The sequence below is a fragment of the Anomalospiza imberbis genome, chromosome 8 (genome assembly GCF_031753505.1).
Source record: "Anomalospiza imberbis isolate Cuckoo-Finch-1a 21T00152 chromosome 8, ASM3175350v1, whole genome shotgun sequence".
In the NCBI taxonomy this organism is placed as follows: Eukaryota; Metazoa; Chordata; class Aves; order Passeriformes; family Viduidae; genus Anomalospiza; species Anomalospiza imberbis.
In genome coordinates, this window is record NC_089688.1 from 32,841,264 (window position 1) to 32,867,857 (window position 26,594).

Here is a 26,594-nt window from a genome sequence, read left to right on the forward strand (position 1 = left end):
ACCAATTTCCACTCTTTATCCTGTAAAACAGCCAGGTGGAGCCTGAATTCCCACTGACCTGCCTGTCTGATGGGCCCACTGTCCACGCTGCCACCAAAGCCTGGCTTGTCACAGAACGGGGGGGCCCAGTCAGCCTCACAGTGACAGTTCTTTTTGTTGTTGCAGACCTGCAAAACAAGACAAATGGCTTAACGTAACAAACATCCGAGAGCAGCCCTGGCTGATAAGGGCTTCTAATCAGACAGTGACACATCAGAGAGGAATAAAACTTGGAGAAGAAAGGAGATGTGCTGATAGCTGCCTACTGCACACTGAGGTGGCAAAGAGCAACTCGCCACAGAGGAAGAGGGATCCTAAAAACCATTATTTCTTTGGCAGGTAATCATTGGAGTTGCCCCAGCTGACAACATCAATAATATGAGCATAATCAGACAGCTCTCAAGTTTTGTTCTCTGTTTGCTTCCAGCAGCAGCATTATCTGCCTGGTAACTTCAGTTCCTCCTGCCTGCACAGGAGAGGCAGAGCTTCGTCAGCCCCCCGAGCTCTCCTCTCCATCGGGGCTTGCTCTGGGCCCAGCATGGATTTTTCCATGGCTCCAAGATGAACCAGCTGCTGGAGTAACCTGTGAAATGGGCTCAGGGCTGAGGAAGCCCTCGGGGAGCTTTGATATCACACCTGCACTGTCTGCAGAGACACAGTGCTGCATGCGGTGGTGGTTTTGATGCGGGTGAGGGAACAGCTCGTGAGGCCTGATCAACCCAGTGCCCCCTGTGGGATCAGGGAGCTCCGAGGGACCGGAGCTCAGCACTAGCACAGCCTGATCCTGCTGCGCACAGGGCAAGGAGCAGCAGATCCAGGGCTCTTCCCCAGGAGGTCCCACAGTCCAAATGCTCCTTATCTCCTTTTGCTGCTCCGCAGGCAGCTGCTGTGTGGTGAACACAGAGCTTAGCATGGAGTCACAGAACTGTTCAGGCTGGAAAAGTTCTCCAGGATCTTCAACCATTCCCCAGGACTGCCAAGGCCACCCATGTCCCCAGGTGCCACCACATCCACATGGATTTGAAATCCCTCCAGGCATGGAGACTCCACCGCTGCCCTGGGCAGCTGGGCCAGGGCCGGAAACATTTTCCATGAAGAAATTTTTGCAAACATCCACCCTGAGACTCCCCTGGCCCAGCCTGAGGCCGTTCCCTCTCCTCCTGTCCCTGTTCCCTGGAGCACAGCCCGACCCCCCGGCTGTCCCCTCCTGTCAGGAGCTGTGCAGAGCCACAAGGTCCCCCCTGATCCCCCTTTTCTCCAGGCTGAGCCCCTTCCCAGCTCCCTCAGCCTCTCCTGGGGCTCCAGCCCCTTCCCAGCTCCCTCAGCCTCTCCTGGGGCTCCAGCCCCTTCCCAGCTCCCTCAGCCTCTCCTGGGGCTCCAGCCCCTTCCCCAGCTCCAGCCCCTTCCCAGCTCCCTCAGCCTCTCCTGGGGCTCCAGCCCCTTCCCCAGCTCCAGCCTCTTCCCAGCTCCCTCAGCCTCTCCTGGGGCTCCAGCCCCTTCCCAGCTCCCTCAGCCTCTCCTGGGGCTCCAGAGTCTTCCCCAGCTCCAGCCTCTTCCCAGCTCCCTCAGCCTCTCCTGGGGCTCCAGAGTCTTCCCCAGCTCCAGCCTCTTCCCAGCTCCCTCAGCCTCTCCTGGGGCTCCAGAGCCTTCCCCAGCTCCATTCCCTTCCCTGCACCCACTCCAGCCCCTCCATGTCATGTCCTGAGAGGCCCCAAACTGACCCCAGGACCTGAAGTCACATTTAGGTGCTCAAATCAATTAGTAAATAAAGATTTTGGGCTTAGGGCTTGCTGCCAATAAGGTTCTTAATTCTGTGCTAACCCATCACTTATCTGCAACCACAGCACAGATTAATGAACGAGTTTTCAGTAAGACACAAATCAGTTCACAGGAGCTTGGGTTATTCTGAACATGCAATATTCTGGCCAGGTCAGCTTGGCAGGCTTTCAGAAACACCGTGCTCCCTGTGTCTGCAGAGCACTAAAATATTCAGAGAGCTCAGACTGGCTGTGGTCATGCAAAATTAAAAAATATATATATTTACATTTCAAAGACAGTAAGATAATTGAAAACATACTTTGTGAAGCATTATTTTTTAAATTAAAGCACTGCAGGAGTTCCTATTTACAATTCCACGAGGTCAGTTTTGCCACTGAGGAGTCACCAGAGGTTCTTGTTTGTACAGACATAAAAAATGCCAGTCCAAGCCTCTGCTCATTCCATCCTCCATGATAAGAGGCAGCACCATCAACACTGCTCAGTTTTGCAAATTCAGGGTGATAAAATAAGTTAAAGCAAATTAAAATCCTTCCTCAGAGAGGACAGTGAATTTCTATGGCTCTTCCAATGTGGCTGCCACAGCTTTTCAGAGAAACAAACAGCTCATCAGCACATCAAGGTTAATAAGGCAAAGCTTGACATAATTAACATTATGATAATATAAACTGGTTTTCAAACCACTGATGTTATTAAATGATATCATCACATTTTCATTCTGTGTCACTTTCATGCCACGAAACTCATCAATATGGTTTTACTTTTTAAAAATGTTTTTGGAAATGCTGTTTCATTTGCCTCTCGATCCAAATGCTTCCAATGCTCAATTCAAAAACTTTAACTTCTTTGTATCTATGGAGAAACTGCATTTTTGATTTTTAATGGGAATTCTTCATGATGGAGGGTCAGACTTCAAATTGCTTTGAGGATTACAAGATTTCTTTGTATCACAGGCTGTCAATTAAGAACAAGATAATTACTGCCTGATAAACATTTCTTTGTCAAATAAAAACAATTTCGTATAAGGGACAGTGGAAATGGAAATACATAATAAAAATGTATTGCAGTGACTCTGATTGATCTGTTGCAGGCAATTATAGATCTCAAAGCCATTCCAGAAAGTGATTTCTTGTCCAGTGGTTATTGAGTGATTGTAAAAAATGTTTTCCTAGGTTGCTTACCCCACGTCCATGGCACTTGGTGGCACATTTATGGACTCCAAAAACACTGGTGTTCTGGCACCGGCGGTTCAGGCAAATCTGCAAAATAAAAAGAAAAAGGAGTTTGAACAGGGACAGAGCTGCTGGGGGTCCCAGGGCACTGTATCCCTTCTTTCAGCAATTAAATATTTCCCAATATGTAAATATATAAAATTATATGGACACAAAGGACACTAGGATTGGGTGTCTTCTTCTTATTTTCCTCAGCCCCTTTTACATCTTTGAAATCCAAATCTGAGCAAGTTGTATTCTACTCTCCTGGCCAGCCCTGGTTCCTCACACACTTCATTGTGTTGGTATGCTGAGTTTGTGCAAGCAAACCCTCACAGATCCACTCAAGTGGAACTAGAGGGGAGACCCTGGGGTTTGGGAGGTTTTTAAGCCAATTTAAAAATCAGTAATTTGCATTTTTTTCAGGACTAGGAGTGGACTGAGCAGGATTCCTTCAGGTTTCTGCTCTGCCTTTGTATCTTCACAGCAGCAGATGATTCCTTGAGCGAAACTTTGGATCCTCATGGTGTAAATTATCAGAGTTTTATATCAATAGTGAAATATTTTTCATTCCACTATAGAACGTGGACCCAGGGTAGGTGAATATTTAAGTGAGGTCATTGATTTTTATGGGCTCATCATTGTTTTCCAGGAAAAGTAAGATCTAAGTTTTTCCATGTAAACAATTTTTTTTTTGTGTCAAATATAAACCAACCCTATTTAACATTTAATATTTATAGGAAATGGAAGTAAACAAATAGCATAAGCACAGGAATAAAATTCAATTTTTTTTTTGTTTTCCAGTCATTGCAGATAAACTTTCCTCTGCCAATGGAGCTGAAAATTGAGGTTAAGCAAGATGAGTGCTGAGTAATAATAATATCAAACAACCACACAACTGATGAGCACGTCAGTAATGAGAAGTTACCCTATTCCAAACTGAAAACAGAAGAAATTAGGACTGGAATAACTGTTCCTATGCTATGTTGACAACAAAAAAGGTCAGAAAGCCCCACACTGCACATTTTGCTCATGTTTAACTGCAGTGCAGTTCAGTAGTACTAAAAGTCAGTCACAATAATTAGCATTAAGCTGGGAATGGTGTTGAAGGAGGCGACAGGGATGCTTAATCAGGGCACTTATCCCCTGGGGAGAAGGAAAAATGGAAAGGAAATTAGAGTGAATTGGCATCAACATGCAGGCATGGAGAGAATATGGTCTGATTACAGCACTATTCACGATTCAAATATTCACAGTGCAGCAGCTCCCAGAATTCTGATCACATTAAAATGGCTGCATTTCAAATTGTGCATCTCCAGTTGAGAAAACCCAAGAATATTTAAATTCATATTCTTAATCCATAATACAAATGCACTAATGTCCTCGAAGTAAAACATACAATTTCAGAAGTATTAGCCTGTGTATTCTATAGTGTGGATGTGTATGATTAGATAGATTAGTAAGATTAAATACTCATTAGTAAAACATAATGGGGTGCTTTCTCAGTGCTGAGTTGCCTTTGAAAAGACTTTTTAGAACAGATTGACTTAGAAATGTTGTGAGGGTTGTTTTCTTGTAGCAGAGCTGTGGTTTCACTGGGGATGTATTTCAAACCTGTTCCCAGCACTGTGAGATAATCCAACGTAATTCAAAAGCATTCAGAAATTCAGAGGCTTACTTGAATTTACCACAAATTATCAAAGCACTTGTTTTTCCTCCTTTTTGCAAGCAATCCACGGAGGGTATGGAAACCTCCTTCATTTCAATAGCTCTTGGACTGCTTTCCATTCCTCCACCCCCTGTAAACTCATGGCTGCCTCCCATCTTTCTCAGTTGCTTTCCTCACAAAAGAAAATCTTAGAATGAGACTGCCATGTGAAATCTGGGCTGCATTTGCAGTGGGTAATTCACAAGGTTTGCAAAACACAAATGCAAAAGTCAGTTTTGGTAGCTGAGCATCAATGGGTTTATAGTTTTCTAGGAGTGCATACAGAGATAGGCTTTCCTTCACGGAAAAAAAAAGAAGTGGGGAGCCATAATCAGAAGACAAAATACATTTTGAAACCTAAAGTGAAGTTAATGACAATTTGGCAATGCCAGAGGTGCTGGGAAAGGGAATACATTGAACTGAGGAATTCATTAATAAGCCTATATTGTATTTTGCTGTACTTATTTTGCAGAAAACCTCAAGCCTCCATGGGCAGAAACTTGGGACTGTTTTCAAAAAATCAGTCATAAACTTCAGCAACTTGCATTGCCCAGAATCCCAGGATGGTTTATGTTGGAAGGGACTTTAAAGCTTATCTATTTCCAACCTCCTGCCATGGCCAGGGACACCTTCCACCAGATCAGGTTGCTCAGATTTGCATATGAAAATCCATAATCCAGAACAGTGGCCAGACAGGAGTAAAATTTGTCTCAGTTTGAGAATGAGAAGCAATTCTTTTGTGGGGAAAAAAAAAAAATCCCAAAGAATAAAGAAGTACAAAACACTTGGCAGAATGATGGTAGAGATGTTCCCCTTGTCTGGGAGTATTCCAGAATCTTACTTTTCCATCTTCACACTTGGTTCCTGCCAGCACCAGCCCAGGGTCAGGCATATCATCCCCCAAATACACGTGGGTGCCACGGCACAGGATCTTGCCACCCTCCTGGAGTGGGATGTTGGTTTCTATGGAAACTGCATTGGTACCAATGACGGGTCGGTTTGCTCCTCCTTGACACTGGATTTTTCCACACTTCGCATCCCTGATGGAAATAAACACAACACAAGCAAGGATTAGGTAAATAATTTGAAATGTTCCAAGCCCTCTGGCAGCACCTGTTGCTGTGTTTGCAGGGAGAGGACCTACCTGGGTTCACATTTGGCAAAGGAGCTCTTGGAGTCTTTCCCGCAGTTGCCGTAAGGGTCTCCGGCAGAATTGACTCTCTCAAAGCAGATCCCAGGAGCGGGTTTCGCACCTGAAACAAAACCTAATCAGAACTCTCATCTCATACAAGGTGTTTTTAATAATTTCCTCTGAGCTCTGCTGGTGCTTTAGGGGAAAGGGAGGATGTGAGCTGCATGTTGATGAGACAACAAAACAGCGGTGCTGGATCTGCATGCTAATGGAGGAGTTTGGATGGGTGGGATTGCCAGTGTTTGTCTCTGAGCAACAGGCGATGCAGAACTCCTTCTCTTCCAGGATTTCTCGAGGTCATAATCCTCTTGCCAATCCTCCTAGAACACAAAAACTTCTAGCAAATACCAGACAGACAGAGGCCAGCTGGAAAGTTGACTCTCTTCTTTTGCAGGAGTCCATGTTCTAGTGAGACCCCAAAGAAAATTCTTTTCAAGAAAGGCCTGTTTGACTGCAATTGAGAACAAGACAACAGAGAAAATCCAGTTGTAAACTGGGTGTAAAGATATGAGGACCTGACATGGCAAAGGGAAATGTGCTGCTATTAACTCAGGCGGAAGGACTTGGGAGAGGAAAGGAGCCCATCCCACCTTAATCCTCAGGACATCCACTCCTGAGAGGAAAGACTGACATGGAAGAAGGAGCATTTCTGCCATGGTGGTAGAAGTGGGAATCTGGGAGTTCAGGCAGCATCTGGTTCTTATCTACTGTGATCTTTTCTGACGGAGACATATCCTAATGGCAAAGGAACTTCGTGGTGGGAGTAGGGCTGGAAAAGCTTGTGCTGGCAGATTATTCATCCCCGCACTTCAGAAGTTCAAGGGTACTATTAGAACATCTCTTCTAATGTTTTATACACACAATCTCCTGCTCATTTCCCTCCAGATTAGAAACAATTATAGAATATCTTCTAGGGGAAGATGCATCCATTCATCTGGAATGTCGAAGAGGTGAAGGATCTGCTTCCCTGGTTTGACTACTGCAACAATTCATTAGTCTGAGTACTGGAATTTAATCCCTTTGTTCTACAGTGAAGTGTGGCTTTCATTTCCAGCCAATAATTGCTGCTTCTTGCAAGATTAAGAGGCCCCTTGTTAGGGCTCTTTACTACTCTATATTTTCTTTCCATGAAAATAATTATCAGCACCATCAAGTCACCACCAACATTTCAACTGCTCCAAGAGGGAGACTGGCTTTGAGCAGAAAAGGAGCTGAGGAGAAACTCTGGCTAGAACTGTGATCAGAGACCAGCTACCTACATTTCTGTGCTTTTAACAGATCAGACAAACCAAAGCTAAAAGAACTTGGCAGCAAGTGATGTGATAGCCCAAAGGCTGAGAATATCCCATTTCTACAGCACTCCTGATCTTACCAGAGACAGAGCATTTCAACTAATGCTACATTTTGTCAAATGTTTTGAGCCACTTCCAAGTGTGTATGCCTCTAACTGTGGGTAAAATATTGCAGTTATTTAAGCCAGACTGAAGATTTAATTTGAAAGCTTTCAAAGAGGAGAATGTTCTTTTTTTATTTTCTTTAAAAAAAAAGGGGGGTCAGATTCCTGGAGAAGAAAATACAAATATGATTGTAAAACTTCCAGCCAGAGTGGATCTTTTCAGTAAAAACTCAGAGATTAAAACTTCAATTAATTATCTGCATTTCACAGTCAGAAGCTTGACTAATACTATATACTGCTGAACAGCAATCTAATGCTATTAAGGAGAAAATATTAAAACTTGGAGAGGCTTAAGATGGCACCCTCTTTCCTTCTAACATTTTTACATGCTGAAACTGGAAAATTCAGAAAGAAAGGCACAGAAGGAACAGAATATGAGCTGATGGTTCCCTGGAGAGAAGGACAAGAGCTTGAAATTCTTTGGAAGATTACGATCAAGCTTGCTGAGTTCAGAATATTTTTTCAAATCTGGAACTCTTAAAAGGGACTCACACAGGATTCTTTCAATTCTTTTACATTACAGTTCAAGCAATAATTTAAAAAAAAAACAAAAAAAAAAACCAAAAACAAAATCAACAAAAGCACCCAGACAAGCTGCTGTGCAGAAAAAGCAAAAGTTAAATTTCCATATTCAGCAGGTGGATCCCTCCTCATCTTTCCAGGGTGGGCACACTCACTGGTCAGCTTGAGGCAAACATTACCATGTGCATATTCTATAGCAGCTTTGGAAGGGCTGGGAGGGAAGAAACATTCTGGGAGCAAGAGGCCAAGGAAAGCTGCTTTTTCTAAAACTGCTTTTTCCAAAATTGCTTTTTCTCTCACATGTGCAAGGACCAGCTTGTGCAGCCTGCAACTGCTCTGGGTCTTGCTTTTGGCTGGGAGCCTCAGCCCAGCTCAGCTGATGCCATGGAATTGCAGTGGCTGGATGCTCCCTTGGAGCTGTGCAGCAGCAGCCCAGAGCCCAGACACGCTGTCCCCTCAGTGGTGTCCCCTCCCAAAGCTGCCAAAAGCCAAATGAATGCTCGAGTCCTGTGCTCTGACTGTGAGGGATGTAACAAAGGCTTATCCTAAAAATGGTTTTCAAAAGGGAATGCACTCACTGAACACTGAGAGAGTTTAAGGTGTTTCTCTTCCTCTTTCACCTGGTGGAAGATTTTTTTGGTGTGGCTGATTTTTTTCCTGAGTTCAGAAGCCAGGCGTTGTAAGATGATGGAAAGCAGCCCCCAAGAAGGAAAACACATCTGCAGGGCTCAGACACTGAGCTTTAACTCCAGCTAATAACACTTGACAAGAAAAAGGATCTCATGGAGCACAAAAAAGCACCCCCCTGCCAGGCTGGGAGCAGTCTGTGTTTGAAAACACCTGGTACCCAATGATCATTTGCAGCCTGGAAACCAAAATCCAGCTTCCATTTCTGCCTTTGCTATCCAACCAAGACACGCTGTTGCTTGGGATTCAGATGGCTGTCCCCCCTCCCCACTGGCTTCTCACAATATTTGCACTTTTTTATGGATGAAAACATATCAGAGTGTAAGATGCTGAACAGATGGAGCTACCAAGTTAAAAGGAGGTTTTCAGAGGATGCTTAAGGAAGAGAATTGTAATGTTGTGTTTCTGGAGGAAAGCCATTTATCACGACTGCACCACATAAACTGAAGCAGAAAGTCCTGTCGTCCTCTATTTTCTACCTCTGCAGGCAGAAGGCAAAATGATTTGTGAAGGATTTCTGGTGGTTATTAAGTGGTTTGAGCTGGGTGAGCAGAGTTTATTTCACTTTGCTATTGGTAATTATAGTATCATGACCCTGTAATTAAGGTCCTGTCAGCCTTTCCACGCCAAGCCTCATTCAAGGGATGAAATCAGCCCCTGGAAGCTGCAGAAGGTCAAAGCTCACCACTGCAGCTGGCAGCCTGGAGATTGTTGGGGTTTTTTTCTCCAAATGTGTATATTGATGAGCCCACTTCTTTCCCTATGCAGTCGCAAAAAAAAAAAAAATAAAAAAAGAGAAGTTGCAGGGCACAGAAATGCTGTGTCATTTCAGACCTGCTGCCATAGGAAAACACCAACACGGTCTCTTGACAGGAATGAGGGAAATTTCTGACCATGGTGCTGATTCCATGAACGGGAGAAGCATCGTCTATCACGCTGACAGCAGAAAAAGAAGATATTTCAGTTCAGTTCCCAGCTGTCTGCAGGTGGGGAGAGGGGAAGAAAACATCCTCTGAGTAACAGGCTGGAGTTCTGTGGCTCAGGCTGTGCCAGCCAGCACCACGAATAACTGTGCAAATAAATATAAGCATAAAAACCACAGTTCTCTGTTGTGTGATCAGCTCATTAAATTTGTTTTTGCTGCAAAGCAAAAGTTCCACGAGCTGCCCTTGGCCTCTCTCCCCATCCTGGTGATCCCTTTTCTGTCTGGGCAAGAGCAAGATGGGGTTGAGCATTTTTTTGCATTTAAGGAGGATGATGTCACCACCCCTGAAAATATTATTTAATATCTTTCCCATCTCCAGAAGAAAAAAGGCCTGGCCATAAATCTGTGATGATCAAAATAGTTTGATTTCACTGAATTCAGAAAATTGCAGTGCATGGACAATTAGCATTTTTTCAAAAGCAAGTCAGCAATGGTTTGGTCAGATATCTGAGGTGGACAGCCCATTTATTTTATGTCTATAGGGTTCTACCTGGCAAAACCTGCAAAGTTCTCACACAGTAACAAATATTGACAACTAAATTAAGAATGTTCCTGCCTAAACAAATGGCCAAGTCCATGTGACACATTTAAATGTGTTCTAATTATTAAATCGATGCCTGCCATTGGCTCCCCAAAATCACTTTTTCCCCACTTTTTTCCCATTTGGGGAAACATAGTGAGACAAACTGACAAACTTCCCTAAAGAATCATTTTCTTGTCAATGTAGAAAAAGCCATGAGTTTAAAGTAGAGAATCTTCTGTTCCTTGGTAATCAGTGGTTTCTCTGCCTTGAGCAGCTCTATCAGTGTATCTGTTTCTCCTGGAAAATGCCAGTGCCCTCACAGCCACCACACAAAGCATCACCACTGCTGTCACTGCTATCAGTAGGTCAGATCAGTGCAATCTGATATTTTTGAATATGGACCAAAAAAGGTCACCAGCAGTTCCTGCTCCCCAAGGATAAAAATGACATGAATTATGGAGAGAATGGAGAACTCTGGGTGTTCTGGGAGCAGACTGGAATCAACGTGGGCTCTGAGAGGAATTCATGGCTATTTTCCGAGATTGTCTCCAGGAGCTCCTCCCTTCTCCTTCCCACCAAGCTTTCCATGCAGATAAGAAAGAGCAAAAAAAAAAAACAACAACAAAAAATTCCTCAATTTTATCTGAACCACTGTGTTGAGAGTAACAAAAACAACCCCAAGGAAATGCAAGTGCTTTTCTGGAAACAAGTTCCTACTGCTCAGCCTAATGTAAACAAGCTCTGACAGTGTTCATCATTTTCCTTTAAATAGATCTAAAAACATGAAGATTGACATTTATCATTGGTCTTCTGGACATCTGTAACCTGATGAATAAAGAAAGATGTACAAGGGACAACATTAGTAAGGAATTCAATATACCGAATATTATTTTAGGAAAAGTTATTGTATTTTGTTCTGCATGGATTCCTCCTACTGGGAAGAAGAAAATAAGGAGAGAATGAAAATGAATTGTAATATGATTTTTCTTTAGAGGGAAGAATTTTTTTTTAAACCACAAAACTATTTCACTCCAACACAGGCAGTTGTTAAAAACAGTTCTAATCAGACACAACAACCTGGTAAAAGGTTCCAATGTATATTTTTGATACAAAGTCCAGAGACAGCATCTTAGAATGTCAAATTTCTCTTTGTGCTGCAAGCAAAGCTGCAAAGATGTGTAGTTTTTTTAATCTGTACCATTATATTTTTCTAACTGCATGAGCCCCCCCACCTCTCTTATTCCATCCCAAATCTGCTCATAGTTCAGCCAGATGTGTGATAGAGTGGTGTATAGTCACATCCTTAGTCTTTAAATCCAGAATATAGGCATTATTTGAAATGTCCAAGGCCAGCTAGATGGGGCTTGGAGCAACCTGGTCTAGTGCAAGGTGTCCCTGCTCTTGGCAGGGGATGGAATGACATGATCTCTAATGTCCCTTCTAGCCCAAATCCCTCTGGGATTTTGGGTTTATTTTTAATTTATGCTTCCAAAAACATGTCAAGAATAAAGATTTTCAGTTCAGGTTTGGTCATGTCCCATCCTCCCTATTTAAAATCCTTGTCCTTGGGCCTTCCCAAGACAAAACCAAAGGGTATTCCAGCCAAAGTCTGAGCTCTGTTCTTAACACAACATCTGTCTCATAAACAGACTCCCACAGCCTGTAGCCTCCATGCCTGGCAGTGCCCATATCAAACAGTCCCAAGAAGGAAGGCAGGAAAGAATTAGGGGATCCCAGGGCTTTGGTGGAATTGCTGTGTTAGGAGGCAGACCTGGCAAGGAGCTGCAGCAATGCCGCTCCCTGACCTTTAGAGGAATTTTTCTCAGCCACTGAAACCACAAACAGCCTGACCAAGTAACTTTCCACAGCATGGGAAACTGGTTCAGGAGGAGATTTTTGCTTTCTACAAGAGAAAATGTGTCTGTATCTAGGGATTAGAAGTCCCAGTCTGACTAAGGCTGGAGGCTATAATTGTCCATGGCTCTATGAGCCCATATCGACTCTACGACGCGCGTGGGATTCGGGGGAGTGGAGCACAGGCACGGTTTGTTCCACGTGAGGAGTTCAGTTCTGAGCTGGAACTCCTCCTGAATGTGTTCTTACACCCACGTGGCCAAGCTGACCTGCTGTCTGTGCCACTGGGGCTGCTTCTTGAGATGCTTTAATGCTCTTTTAAAGGGAGATTGCAAAAAGTCCATGTTCTCTGGGAAGGAAACAGATAAATTCTTCAGTGGTGTTCAGGGGAGGGTTTAGACCAAGGGAAACATCTGTGTGCCATTATATTGATACAGACGTTTTGGAGCAGAGTTAGAGGTATTGAATTGAAAGAGGCTGGAAATATTAGTTTAAAAGAAATAATTACACCTATCTCTAAGTAATGATTCTCCTTAGGAGAAGTAAACGTTTTTCAAATTTGAGATAGAAGGTCAGAGATGCTCAAGGAGACATGATTTGGATTCATACCAAAATGCTGAGTTAATACTTGCATTTCAGTGGAAGGGTCACAGGGCTTTATAGAAAGGTGAACAGCTTTCCTGGGACAGATGTTGAGAACAACTCAAGAACTCATGTTACCAGATTTCTGCAAAAAAGGAGCAAATTCCCATGGGAGAATAAACCCCTTTCTGCTTCAGTGCACACCCTGCTAAAAGCACTGTCAGGAGGCAGTTTCCAGGTGACACCAGTTAATAAAACACACACAATGATCCAGGAGTATCATGTTAGTGTCAAAAGCTGAGCCCTGGCTGGGGATGGAGCAGACACATCTGTTTTGCAGATGAACTGTTTAGAGCACAGGAGGAAGCTCACACAGCAGCCTGGAAAGGGCTGTGATTTCAACCTGCCACGAGCATTCAGCACTTTGTGGGGTGACATCAGGCCGTATCAAAGTCAGGAGGAAATGATTTGGCTAAGTTCACCTATCCATTTGCAGAGTGCTGCAGCATGAGCCTCGTTACCTCCTGCTGCGAGAAACGAACACGACAGCAAATCAAGGCTGGAATGAATCACCCAGAGATTCCCTCATTATTCAAATAGCTACAGATTGGTGCTGCATCCTCCAGATTTTTATTCCCTCCCACAAGCCTCTGTCAGACCTGTGTCCCTGTGCTGGTGTTGCCTTGTCAAGGCTGCCCTAGAGCAGAGGCTGGGCAGAGTTACAGAATAAAGCAGGGATTTATTCAAAGGATCTCCTCCATGGATCCACCTTGGGCAGCACCAGAGCCCAGCCAGGGCTGCACCCAAGATGAACCCAAATGGTCCCAAAATGCACGAGCGCTCCCGGGGGCTCTCACTGGGATCAGCTCTGCTCCATTGGCACACTGGAGTTCATTGTCCCATTCCAGCTTTAGCCCATGCAGTCCCATCCTGCTTGTTTTTCTCTCTCCAGCCCACGTTGTTTGTACTCCTGGGCCTGAGATTTGGATCATTTGTCCTTGGTGCCCAGCTGGAGCAGGAATTGTTTTGTCTCCCTGCTCTGTGCAGAGAGCTCACCATCCCCTCACATGGAGCCCAGACCCTCACACTAAAGCAGCACAGAATCTGAAAAATAGAAAAGCCAAACCTGAGGCACCTCTGGCACTCACCTGGGCCCCAGAGGGTGATGCACTGCTGCTCGTGGGTCTGGCAGATGCCATTGTAGCAGTAGCCATCCACCCCGTGGCACGCGTGCCCGTCGTGCAGGTAAACGTTGGCCGGGCACTGCGGGCTGGCCCCCGTGCAGAACTCGGGCAGATCACAGGAATTGCTCGACTCTCTGCAAGAAATCCCCGCTGGTTTGAGCTGCAAAACAAACAGAACTTCAATGGCCATGCTGTGCCTGGGTCAGCCCTGCAGCACAGGAACAGATTTCCCCACTGGCCCGGCCCCAGCTGGCTGCAGAGGACAGGGCAGGGATTACACAGCTCTGAGTGCACGGATTTGAGCCAGGCTGGGAGGCCTTGGCAGGAAGGAGGGTCAGATGAAGCTGCACACGTGGCTCACATGGCTCAAGACAGAAGGCAACCCCAGCCCTGATGTTTGCAGGTGGCTCCTTCATCGTGTCTGAACGCAAGAACTCTGGAAAGGAGGACGTGGAGCACTGAGCAAAACTCAGATCAGAGACCTTTCCATCCAGGGCAGCTGATCACAGAACACTGTGCTGTGTTAGGGCTCAGGAAGCCACCAGCCCACTTGATTGTGGATTCAGATGCCAAACAATTCCCAGCTTGGAAGGTTCAACTCAATGATCTTGAATAGCTCTTGAACATTAATGGATCTATGGAGTCACCATTTCCTCACGGAAATGTTGCTGTGATGGGCATCAAGATCTCCTCAAACTTAGTTACAAGATTAATCCATGTAACTGTTTGTCCTCTACCGATTTCCATGGAAAATATCTTTTTTGGAACTGATGGTGGAACGTGCCAGTCTGAACGTTCACATCGCAACAGCAGCCACAAAAGGTGGGTGTGCTCTGGGAGAATTTTAATCATATTGCCTTTGGTAAAAAGCAAAGGACATGAAGACAGATTGATTTTGCTAAAAAGCAATTCCTGGCTGTGGGGATCCCTTGCTGCTCCAAGCTCATAGATTGCCACACACAGCCTGCTGGATGCTTTATTAGCCCACAGGCAAGGGATGGTCTGAGAATTCAAGCAGGTAAATGCCTGTGCTAAGTTGGCTTTTACAGAGTGTTAGGAGACCACAACAGCTGATGATCTGCTATTAAAAATACATATGCTGTTGATAGAATTAATAATTTAAGAGCCTTCCCCCCAAAAACAAGGGTTAAGCGTTTAATGACTGCTTGCCGTGTAAGAATGAGAAAAATTAAAACACATAAAAGTTCATGAAGAAAGAAGTTTTGCATGAGCAACTGAAGTGGCCACAAAAAGCAAAGAGACAATTAAAAAAATCTGTTGATCTGCTCCTTCAATAATTTATATTTTGGGAATTTTTTAATTGTTCACATGACTTGCAAGTCTCTTAATACTTATCAATACCAATTTACTTATCCTCCATCATTGCTCACTGCACTGAAGCAGGGAAAAATGCGGAATTCTGCCCTCCCCACCCCAAACAGAGACATTTCCCATGGTTCACCTGGCAGTCCTCGCAGCAGAGCCCATGTGCACACACCGCTCCCGGGTTCAAGGCACAGGTGGTTGCGTTACAGCACCGGTTTGTACATTCCTGGATGGATTTGGAGGGTAAATTTAGAGCAGACAACGTGCAGTCACAATGAGCTGTAAATCAAGAGGCTGCCTATAAGCTCTGCCAAGAAAAGCTGGGCATGAAATCATGAATTATGCATGAAATTCGACAACCTGATCCAAACAGCCTTGTCTGCCCTCAGATTCAACAAGCCCAATAAGTGTAGTAAAACCAGAGGAGCTGCTGAGGAGGGCTGGTTTATTCCAGCTATGGAGCTAATCCCAAATATCACAAACAACCCAAGCACGCTGACACCAACCCTGATAGAGCACTGGGGTGTTTTATTTCCACAGGAATCAGTGGGGTGATTCCACTGCCTCCAGAGAGGATCCAGAAGCTGGGCTGCTGCTGCTGAGCACCACGACCACAGCTCTATTTTGTGATAGCTGCTGGCCAGGCTCCTGTTTGGATGGAGGCTGGGGCTGCCACAGAGGAAGACAACGACACGATTCCATGTAATCCCTTATCAGAGCACACCAGTAATAGAGCTGTGAGATATGGAATGAGCATGAATTGCAGCCTCACTCACTGATACATCCCAATTTCACACTTGTGGATTAGATGGTGCCGTGTGTGGGCTCTTGCAAACTTTATTGTCAGTAGAACGAGCTCGTACGGAGCCTCAGAAAAGAATGGATTTGTTTTTCCAAGATAATGCCCACAAGCTGCAAGTTACACCAGCTGAGCTGGAATCGCATCTCTCTCACAGAAATAGCAGCAGATAAAATTGCTCTTCAGCTGTGTTAAGTCTGTTTGACTTAGCAAGGGATCACTGACAGCAGAGGGAACACAGGAGGAATGAGTGGGTTAGAGTGATGTTCACAGCCTCTTGTTACTTCCCTGGCTTCTGAAAGCTTCCCAACTGGAAGGCAGGGCTAGCACTGACTCACCAGCAAAAAACCAGGAGGATTCTCAGCATTTCAGTGGTTTTTAGGTATTATCCTCCTGGATGTACAAAGCCAACTGTGCTCTGAAGCAGAGGAACAACTTCCTGCTCCTGTTTTTGCTCACCGGAAGGCAGCAGGCTATGGAAATATTCCTGTGCAGCTGCTGCATGTCAGGAGTAACATTCCTCTGCACAGGAGCACGTTTTATAAATTCACCTCAGAAATAATCTGAGATAAGCAGCATGGAGTGTCAGTCCCATTAAGGTCCTCCTGAAACAGTCAGCTGCAATACCCCATCTCTGGCCCCACAGCAGCATTCAGCATTCCACAGGCAGACTGGGATGAAGACACAGCTCTTGGAGTGGTGTTCCAGCAGCCTCTGATATTTCCAATTGCTACCTCACTTATTGCTCATTGTAGGGAATGAGCTTGGTAAATTGTTTTTGGGCCTGGGCTATCAAATTGTCAGGAATGATTTTAAGATAAACCAGCAAAAAAACAAGCAAGGTTCACCAGGCATTTGGAGGATGGAGGCTGCCACCTGAAATTACTGCTGTGCTGGAGTTTGTTGTTGTTGCTGTTTATTATTATTATTATCATCATTATAATTATCATTATCATTATAATCATTAATAGTAATAATAATAATAGTAATAATAATAGCAATAACAATAGTAACAACAACAACAACAACAACAAAACAACAACAACAACAACAACAATAATAATCATAATAATAATTTTGTGGCTTTTCTGGGTCTTCAGATGAACCAGAGCAGTGCATCCCCAGAACAATTCCAGCACCACCTATGTGATGTCAGGCTCTGTCCTGTGGACACCTGGTTTTCCCCCTCTCTTTTCTAAGAACACAGGGCAGACCCCACTGGGTCAGCCCATGCTCTGTCCTTGTGTCCCCCTGATAGCAGCCACCAGAAGATGTTTAAGGACATTGACACCTTCCCAGTCTCCTGCCTTTCCCTTTGCTTTCCCTTGGCTCCACGGGCATTTTTAGCACCTGTAAGAGTCAGAGTAAAGGAACTCACAGGTAACCACCACAATCAGGGGAGCAGCTCCTTCTGCTTGTTTGAAATCTGCCATTTTCTGACTTCATCTGCTCATTTCTCATGAGGGACAATCTCTCCTCTCTCACCCTTTCCATTCCCCTCACGATTTTATCAGCTTATGCTGCATTTTCCTTCATTTTCTTCTTTTCCAGCCAGAGCCCTTTCGAAACTTTGAACCACTTTATTGCTTTTCTCTCAATCTTTTTTCACTCTGCTTTATCCTCCCTGGGATCAGGGAGGGGTAGGGAAAACCTGCACAAGCAGTTTCAGGCGCAGCAGATTTATAGAGGTCTGCTGGTGCTTTGTTTTGTTTTCCTATTTCTCTCCTAGTACTTTCTAACAGCCTATTTACCTTTTAGACCACTCCTGAGCACTGGGCTGACATTTTCATGAGACTATTTATTGCAATATGAAGTCTTGTTCCTCCATGGTCAGAGTCAGCTCAGAGTCCATCATCTTCTTTGTGTTTTTGGAATGTGCATCACTCCTCAGTGAGTCCCATTTCTCATCTTAATGCCTGTTCCAGCTGCCTCAGAAGGTTTCTCTGCAGTCCTTTCCAGCTAGTTTTCATCTTTAGCAGCCTAACTAATATCATCAGCAAATTAAAGATTATTCCTCTTCCCAGGCTGTTTATGAAAATGCTGAGTTGTGTAGTCCCAGGACACATCTCATGGATACAGCACAGCAGATCTCCTGCCACTGCATGAAATGGGTGATTTACACCTGGTTGTATTTCTTTCAACCCAATTTTTGCCCATGCAGTTTTCTCTCCTTTACAGCTGCTCAATCTCCCAGAGAAGCTTTGGTGAAAGGTTTGGTCCAAAGCCTCTCTGAACCCCTCACAGGCTGCAGTGACAGCCCTGTCCCTTTCCATCCACTTGTTGAGCCCTTCAGAGCACTGAGATGGATTTGTAAGACAAGATTTTGTAAGAGAAGATTTTGTAAGACAAGAGTTGCTGGCACAAAAGCCGTGTTGACTTGTCCCTGGCATGTCACAGCTGTTTGGGCACTTGCTCCTAATTACATTTGCAAGTAATTTGTCTGACTTCTGAGTTAGCAATTTATAGTTTTCTGTTCCTCCTTGCAGATGGTTATAAAAGACACATTTTCATCTTTCAAGGACCAAGGATTTTTACTTCTCCTCATTCTTTTATCTTTCTATCTATAATTTACATTAACCCTCCTTCCACAGACACTGCAGCACATGAGGCATTTTTGGTCATATAACCTAAAATTGTTAGGATCATAAAATCATAGAATGGTTTGGGTTTGAAGAGACCAAAAGTCATCCAGTTCCTCCCCCTTCCATGGGCAGGGACACCTTCCACTATCCCAGGGTACTGCAAGCCCCAATGTCCAGCCTGGCCTTGGGCACTTCCAGGGATCCAGGGCCTCCCCACCCTCACAGAAGAATTTAATCCTAATATCACTCATTCTTAGGACACTGCAACAGCATGGACAGAACTCAGCTGGTACAAATGACTGGGCAGTGAATTAGTAACTAATCATACAGGTTTTCTGGAACCACTCAGGTTAGAGCAGTAAATCCTAAATAAATTTAATTGCACCCAAGCTGCATTTTTTCCCAATATAACTAAAAAGGCAAAAAGACAGAAAGAAGAGGCAAATCAAGGCAGTGCTTGCTGACACTAAGTGGCTTTGACTTGAAAAGGTATCACTAATGTTCAGAAATGAAAACAAGAAAGATAACAGGGTTAGAAAGACATTTGCAAGCTGCTTGCACTCTATTGACTTTAAACAAGGAGATAAGGCTGCTTCCTCCAACCTTGTTACCCTTTAGAGTGAGTGAAGTGTCAGGAAATCCTCACTTGGACAAACCCAATACACTCCATAGGCAGGATGCAGCAATATCTTGCTGCTTTAACTGCCCCCATCTCTTTTGTCTGTAGGTCCCTATTTATCACAGGAAACAAATCCCTGATCTGCTGCTGCCTTTAATTCCGATAATCAGAGAGAAGTTCAATAAAGCCAATGAGGACAGGGTGTAAAAGGGATAAGGATGCCAGCTCGGATATTATTTGACCCCCAGGTTTTGCTTATCTCCTGCTGATCTGAGCAGTCCTCTGACACATTCACTAAACAAAATGGAACAATCTTTGAAGCAGCAGCAATCTGTTTGGGAGGCAATGGAGGCTCTTTCTGTTGGGAGGTAATTGGTTAGAGGGAAAGAAAAATCCTACAGTGAAGGAGGGAAAGGTCTTGTACCTAAAAACTGAAGCTGCAATGAAAAATACCTGACCAATATTAATATTTCTATTTACATAATGTTATATATGTGGATAGTGAGGCCCTGGCACAGGGTGCCCAGAGCAGCTGTGGCTGCCCCTGGATCCCTGGAAGTGTCCAAGGCCAGGTTGGACCGGGCTTGGAGCAACCTGGGATACTGAAAGGTGTCCCTGCCCATGACAGGGGGAGAATGTGATTATCCTCATGGTCCCCTCCAACCCAAATCATTCTATGATTGCACAGTTTCTATGGTTATATTGATATAAATATAAATATAAATATAAATATAAATATAAACATATATATATATATATATGAGTGGCTTCTCATTGACAGAAACAAACCTTCAACTAACGCATGTTTGCTTGAGAAATTTGAGCCAAGTTCTCAAACTTCTTTTGAGTTTAGCTGATTAGCTAATGGTGAAAGGGACTTCTAGGAACATGAGGTCATGGCCAGTCTGCTGGACAAGCCAGAGTTTGCTCTCTAAGGATTAACTGAGCACATTCTTAACTCAAGCCCTGCTTAAACTTCGCCACCTCAAATACACTTGAGATTCCCTGCACTTGTGAGACTCTGAGGTTTAAGCTGATGGGATGGAAGCAGAGAAGGCAGAGCTCTGTTTTACACCAAACACACCAAACCAACCCTCCACTGCCAAAACCCTGCAGGCAGGACATGAGCAGTAACTCCCAGGTGGAGTCTTACCTCAGGCTCCCCGCAGTCACACTCCTCTCCGTCTTCCACATAGCCATTCCCACACTTCTGGCCACCAAAGGACTCCTTGACTTCAGGCAGGTTAAAGAGACACATTCCCACTCCTTTCTCCAGGCTGTTTTCCAGGTCCTTTCTACTGCAGCTACTGAAGACCATGGGGAATGGATAGCTGGAGAAAACCCACATGGAGACAAAAGGAGGGTTGTTACATGAGGTGGAAACTCTCTCTCCTGTCACACCAGTGATATTTTAGCACATTTTTGCCTTAACCAGAAGACTGTGTTCTCTTTTTATCACACAGAATTGAGATACAGCATTTCACTGTGAAATTGAGTGTGGCAAGCACATATTGAGCTCAACCCATTACTACTACTACTACTACTACTACTACTACTAATAATAATAATAATAATAATAATTTCTGACTATGATTAAGGGAATTTTCACTTTTTCACTTCAATTTGTAGTTGCTCTTAAGGATTGGAAGTGTTCACGTTTGAAATTTCTTCTCCCTCTTTTGCTTATGGAGTTATAATGCAAATTATGATTACGAGCCTAAAGAAATGCTGGGTTTGCAAGTAGTATCCTGAGTTTGCAGGACTGCAAAAGATCCTAATTCTTCTTGGAAAATTCAGCCTCAAATGGCAAATTCATTCATCTTGCTCTGCAGAATGGCAAACTTCCTGCTCTTTTCAGGAAAAAAAAAATAAAAGAAAAAACCCACTGTTACTTGATAAGAGCCTGCTTCTGCAATTCATCAAAGCTGATCTTGGGAACTGCATGATTAAAGCAAAGACAGTTCTTATTTTAAATCAGCAGGAGTGTACACTGAAATTATTCCTGTTTGGAATTCCCAGTGCTGAGTGCAGCTTGGGCCCTGCTGTGCAGACACATACCAGCTCCCATTCCTTTTGCAAAACACCCAGAGTGAGAGAACAGAACGCTCCCGTGCAGCACAAACGCCAGCAGGGAATTGGTGTTTTTCTCTGGCAGAACTCAATTCCATTTCTGCTGATGAATGTTTGCAGCTTGCCTCACAGATGAGGGACCAAGTGACAGCCGGGCCTGGCTGATGGCACGGTGTCCTTGATGCCTTAAGGAGCTGGAGCAGAGGCTAGATGGAGCTCAGAGGAATAAAGTGGAAATTTATTGAAGAGCCTTCAAAGGCCACACCCTGGCAGTGCCCGGATGGCTCCAAGGTGGAAGCAAAGAGCTTGGTCACGAGACCTCACATTTTTATAGGTTTTAGTCCATTGGCATACAGGAGTTAACTGTCCAGTTAACAGCTTCAAATGATGACTTTTCATGCTCCTCGCTTGCTTGCTTGCCTGCCCTCCTCTTTTCACATTGTTTATGCTTTGGGCCTGAAGTTTGAAGAGATTGTCCTTGAGTCTCCAGCTGGAATAGGGTTGTTTTGTCTTCACCATACTGTGAAAAGTTCCTAGTGACACTTCATATAAAGCTAAAGCTGCACACCAAAACAGAAGAGAAAAACTCAAAACCCAAGGTATCATCCTAAGGGCTGCTGTGACAGCTCTGTGCTGAGAAGTCATGGAACAGTTTGGGCTGGAAAAGGACTTGGAGACCCTTTCATTCCACCTCCAGGGGCACCTTCCACTATCCCAGGGTGCTCCAAGCCCCGTCAGCCTGGCCTTGGACACTTCCTGTGGCTGCTCCATCCACAGCTTCTCTGGGCAACCTGTGCCAGGGCCTCCCCACCTTCACAGGGAACAATTTTCCAGAAATCTCAAGCCCACTTTGAATTACACTGAATCCATGTCACAAACACGGTGTAAAACAGCTTCTCCCCTCAGATTGATACCTTTGTCACTCCCTGGTCCAGCAGTAACTCAACATTTCAGCAGCTCAGGAGCCAACCTGGCAATTTCACTTTACTCACGGAGTGCTTTGTGTCACCCACGTGTTATTAGGATTGTTATCTTTGCAGACAAGCAAGATAACAGATAGAAATTCTGCACTGCTGAACTTCAGACTTCCATTAATCTCCCGGTGTTTCTGATATCCTCAGATGAAAAGCTTGTTTTGGGAATGATGATGCCCCTAGGTCTTAGAAAGGGATAATTTCTATTAAAAAGAAAGAAATGTTTGGCAACTACAAATGCAATAGAGCTTCCTATGCTGACATTAGGAAGTTAATTAGGATCTTCTAGAAGGTTATGGATACATTACAGAACAGAACATATTTTGTGCCTAGTTAAAATTACCTCTTTTACAGTTCCTTTTGCAATAAAACAGCCAGCTCATTGGAAAAGAACATAAGCATAAGTCTGAAGAAGAAAATAATTTTCCAATATCACTATAGGGCTTGTCAAGTTAAACTAAACAGTTTTGAATTTCACTGACATATGACTTCAGAAAGCTAATAGGCATCTCCATGTAATAAGCTGATTGCTGGAAAATATCAATGTTTCAGCAAAATGACAGAGTCTAAGATAAATAAAGAAATTTCAGAATAGCAGGAGGTAGGAGCCAGGCTGTTAGCTGAGCCCCATGGGAGGGCAGGGAAGGTACTTGGAGTAATGGAACAGAAAACAAAGGATCTTGGAAAACTACTGACCATTCTGTATTGAGCAATTGGAGGTGTTCTTTACAGGGCACCACAAATTTCTGTCCTACCCTCAGTGTGACTGAGAAGAAACCTCACAAAATTCTGTGTACGTGACTGTGAAAAGGTAGATGGGTGCACATTCCTGCCAATCAGCAGGAAAAAACAAAGAAACCCAGATACATCTGACTGATAAATCCTGGTGAGGCCTTGATCAGCCAGGGCCCTCATATCAAAGTGTGAGTAAATGAACACTGCATCACCCAGGCAAGATCTGCACTTCAGTGGCACAGGTTTGCTCTGATAACCACTGGGGTGAGACAAGGAGACACACACCTCCCAGGGAATGAAATCCATTCAGGAGCACAATTAATGCAGATTTCCATGTGACACCTCTCAGGCACACACAGATCACGAGGACAGCTCACCAGTCAAAACTGTCACTGTTTTAGGGCTGTTCCTTTGCATGCCTGGATTCCCTGGATCATTGGCATGGATGTGAGGTGTGTCTGTCCATCAGCAGGAGGGCAGAGGCCTCTCTCTGTGCCAGAGGTGAAATTGTGCCATTGCTGATGAATGAGCTTTCTGTTTCCCCCACAAAAGGAACTTCAAGCTGTTTCCTATTTTGGACTCAGAGGTCCATTCATCTTCTGGCTTTTCCTGCTCCTGATGCCTGTTTCCTCAGCTGACATCAGTGCAGCACATGGCACATGATGACATTTCCTGAAACGCTTCTTCTTTACCAAGTAATCCCCAAATAAAGCAATAAAAACCCAGAAATAAACCCAGCTGGTAGAAACAGAGAAACTTCAGGATAACCACACAATGCAAGAGAAGGTCCCGCATCAATTGGTGCCAATTGGTATTTCATTGGAAACTTGATTGATCTTTAATGTGATAGTCTCATACACAACCAGTCTTTTTTTTAACCAATAAAGTTCCATGTAACAGCCAAGCACTTGATTGTTGTGATTTTAGGCTGTATTTTGTCTGTCTTTGCAATTTTAAAGCTGTTTCATCAGAAGAATGAAATGCCTGGCAGATGGGATGGGAAGGGAAGTCACAGATATCAGATGTCAGAGGCATTCAAACCAATGTTTGAGTGGATCTGGAGCTCATGAAAAATGCTAAAGGAATGGTGATGTGGAAGGAATTCATCCTCTGAACAAATGCCGGAGCTTCCTCCCACTACCCTGTAAAGAGGTTTCTGATCCCCCTGGAAGGAGCAGCCTTAGGGTGGGAGAAGGAATGGGGTCTCCACAGTAAAGTCAGCCCTTGACCTGTCTCCAAGATTTCGGTGATACCTAAACAGGGATGTCTGTGCTTCCTGTGGTAGCTCAGACACTTACTCTGTTGGAAACCAGCTCATAAATGCCATGAGAGGTAAAAAAATCATCAGCAGTCTTTATACTCCATCTCCACTCAAGACATTTTCTGTTACAGATCCTTTTTTTTTTTTTTTTTTACAGTTGGAAAGAGAAAGGACACTTTAGTCCAGCCTAACTCTTATTCCAAAATGCTGTGCCCCATGCATTTTTTACACAGTCTGAATCTGTAGATTTAATACACAATGGATCATTTTGTCAAACCGTTCTGGCTGTGGGTGCAACTCTACAGAACTCAAATTGTTCCCAGCACTTCCATCAGTCTCCTCAGAGGCTTTAAAGCAAGGAAAATCACTTCAGTCTTTCTGCCCCTCTCGAATCCACAGCATTCCTTGGTGTCTCCTTGGTGCTTAAAACATGTGTTTAATCCCCAGCAACAAATATCCCAGTTTCCAACAAAAATAGCTTTGCCTGCTCCTGCAAATAAGACCTTCACAGTTGTCAGAGGATCCCTGGTAATCAATTCCTTGGGAAACAGAGCCTGGGCTTGTCCCATTCATTTATATTTCAAGCACTCCAGCCCTCCAAATACCAGGTTCCTTTAGGCAGTTCTGCATTTAGCCTGTATTAGATGGCTCCTTCCATTAACTAAGTGAAGTGGCATCAGCACTCTGTCAAGTCCCATTTAAGAAGAGAGGATTTTTTGTACCAGCACCTCGTCGCCCAGCACAGGCTTCTTTTCTTTCCTCCCCCCTATTTTTTTTTAAATTTTTTTTTTTTTTTATGAAATATAGAAGCTCATCTCCGTCATCTCCGTTTCAGAGGAATTCCCCTTCCTCAGGGGCTGAATGACAGGAGAGTACAAGCACAGGAACGGAGCCACTGCCCCAGAAAATTACAGGCTGAGGAGACGAGCCAGGCAGAGCATTGAGGAGAGGCGGTGGTGCTGACCCGTGCAGGTCACAGCAGATCAGCTGCACCTCCAGCACTGGGGCCACTGCTCAGGCTCCTGGCATGTTCCCATTCCTGTCCTCCCCACTGCTCCAGTTGGACTATGCCTGGAGGAGCACTGCCTTGAGCTGCAGGAGACCCAAACCCCTCCAGCTGCATTGCAGCAGCACCTCAGGAAAGGTGGAGCTCCTCTGGTTCCTCCAAATCCTGTCTGTCCACACCTCAGAACCCCGGGTCCACCTCCCCTGAGCTCCTCCACCATAAACCACCACAGATTTGTCTGGTTCCCAGCCACTGAAGGGGTAACACAATGATTCTGGGAATTCTCTATCCATTGCACAGGAGGATAAACTACAAGCTCACCATATCTTGAAAACCTTTTCATTATTATGATTATCACTAGCCAATCTCACTTTCTATTTATTATACAATAGCTGTTCCTATTTTCTAAAGGAACTGCGTTGTTCTGTCCCAAATGTTGGTGTACACACACACAGACACTATATGTATATACACACCTATTTATAGGGTTCATTTCTTCCAGTCCACATCACAACCTGATTATTCAGCATTATGGCAATGTTTATACAGAGCCGTTTACCAAAAGACCCTGAAGTGTTTTACAATTATTCACTCAATTAAAATGCACAAGAGCCCCAAAGAGCTCTGTTAAGTACCACCAGACCTCCCTCCCTGAGGTAATATGATAATTGGAGATTATATTAATTTTAAAATGGACTTTTTTTTTTTTTTTTTTGAGCATGCTTATGGAAACAACTTTTGGCTAGCTAATTTCCAAAGGAGCAGAAAACTGGGACAGAACTTTGCCCAGAATTCCTGAAAACCCAAACCTGAGGGGCCATATCTGGAAATAGCTCTGGCATCAGCTGTGCTTTTTAGGAGGATGAAGGCTCTTGAAGGCAAGAGGGGTGCTGAGTCAGAAATTTCTCTAGTCCAACACCTGAATTTCCAACATTCTTCATGACAAAACCTTGTCTGAACTGACCACCACAATGACTTTGTGTCTGTCTCGACCCTTTGAGATTCAAAAATATGAATATTTACTGTCCTTAATCTCCAAAATTCCTACTTTTTGGCTCACAGCTGGAGGGGATGAGCAATGCAGACCCTTTTACTGGAGTATGGAGAGGTGAGTTTGAGCTCCCCCTTGTTCAGACTCCAGAGAATGCCTGACACAGAAATATGTGAGTTTTCTGTTGCATATTACATAAGAACATAAAAATAAGGGGGGGGGGGGGGGGGATGGAATTAAATTAAAGAATAGGGGTAGGGTTGGTTTTGGTAATACAGGTGTAACTAATTTTTCCATGGAAAAATGGCAGCACTAGGAGGAGTACCCCAAGAACGAACCTCTGGAAGGCAGAAACTCAAGCAGCATGAATGCTTCTAGACCCAGGGAGATGTTGATTTCAAGGAACTGTGACAATTTTCCAGCCTCCTCTAACTCCTGATCTAATTGACGTAATTCTTTTGCACTCAAAAGCATCTCCCTTGGGTTTAACCTTCTAGACATTATTACTGCTC

The 26,594-nt window shown here is 44.2% G+C and overlaps 1 protein-coding gene and 1 long non-coding RNA gene across 4 annotated transcripts in view; one reads left to right on the top strand and one right to left on the bottom strand.

The window, feature by feature from the left end:
- The window catches only part of ADAM12 (ADAM metallopeptidase domain 12), a 178,800-nt gene that overhangs the window by 10,327 nt on the left and 141,879 nt on the right, over positions 1–26,594 (bottom strand). For all 3 annotated transcript variants that reach the window (XM_068198305.1, XM_068198304.1, XM_068198303.1), the window contains exons 12-18: positions 20,199–20,376; positions 15,182–15,271; positions 13,684–13,879; positions 5,879–5,987; positions 5,576–5,774; positions 2,997–3,074; positions 59–167 (exon numbers count right to left, since the gene is read on the bottom strand). In XM_068198305.1, coding sequence (XP_068054406.1) covers positions 59–167; positions 2,997–3,074; positions 5,576–5,774; positions 5,879–5,987; positions 13,684–13,879; positions 15,182–15,271; positions 20,199–20,376 — 959 coding nt within the window. The remainder of the gene's footprint in view (positions 1–58; positions 168–2,996; positions 3,075–5,575; positions 5,775–5,878; positions 5,988–13,683; positions 13,880–15,181; positions 15,272–20,198; positions 20,377–26,594) is intronic.
- On the top strand, positions 162–7,930 carry LOC137478439 (uncharacterized). The gene is made up of 3 exons (XR_011001563.1): positions 162–378; positions 3,831–5,809; positions 6,321–7,930. It is a non-coding gene; the product is annotated as an uncharacterized lncRNA (long non-coding RNA).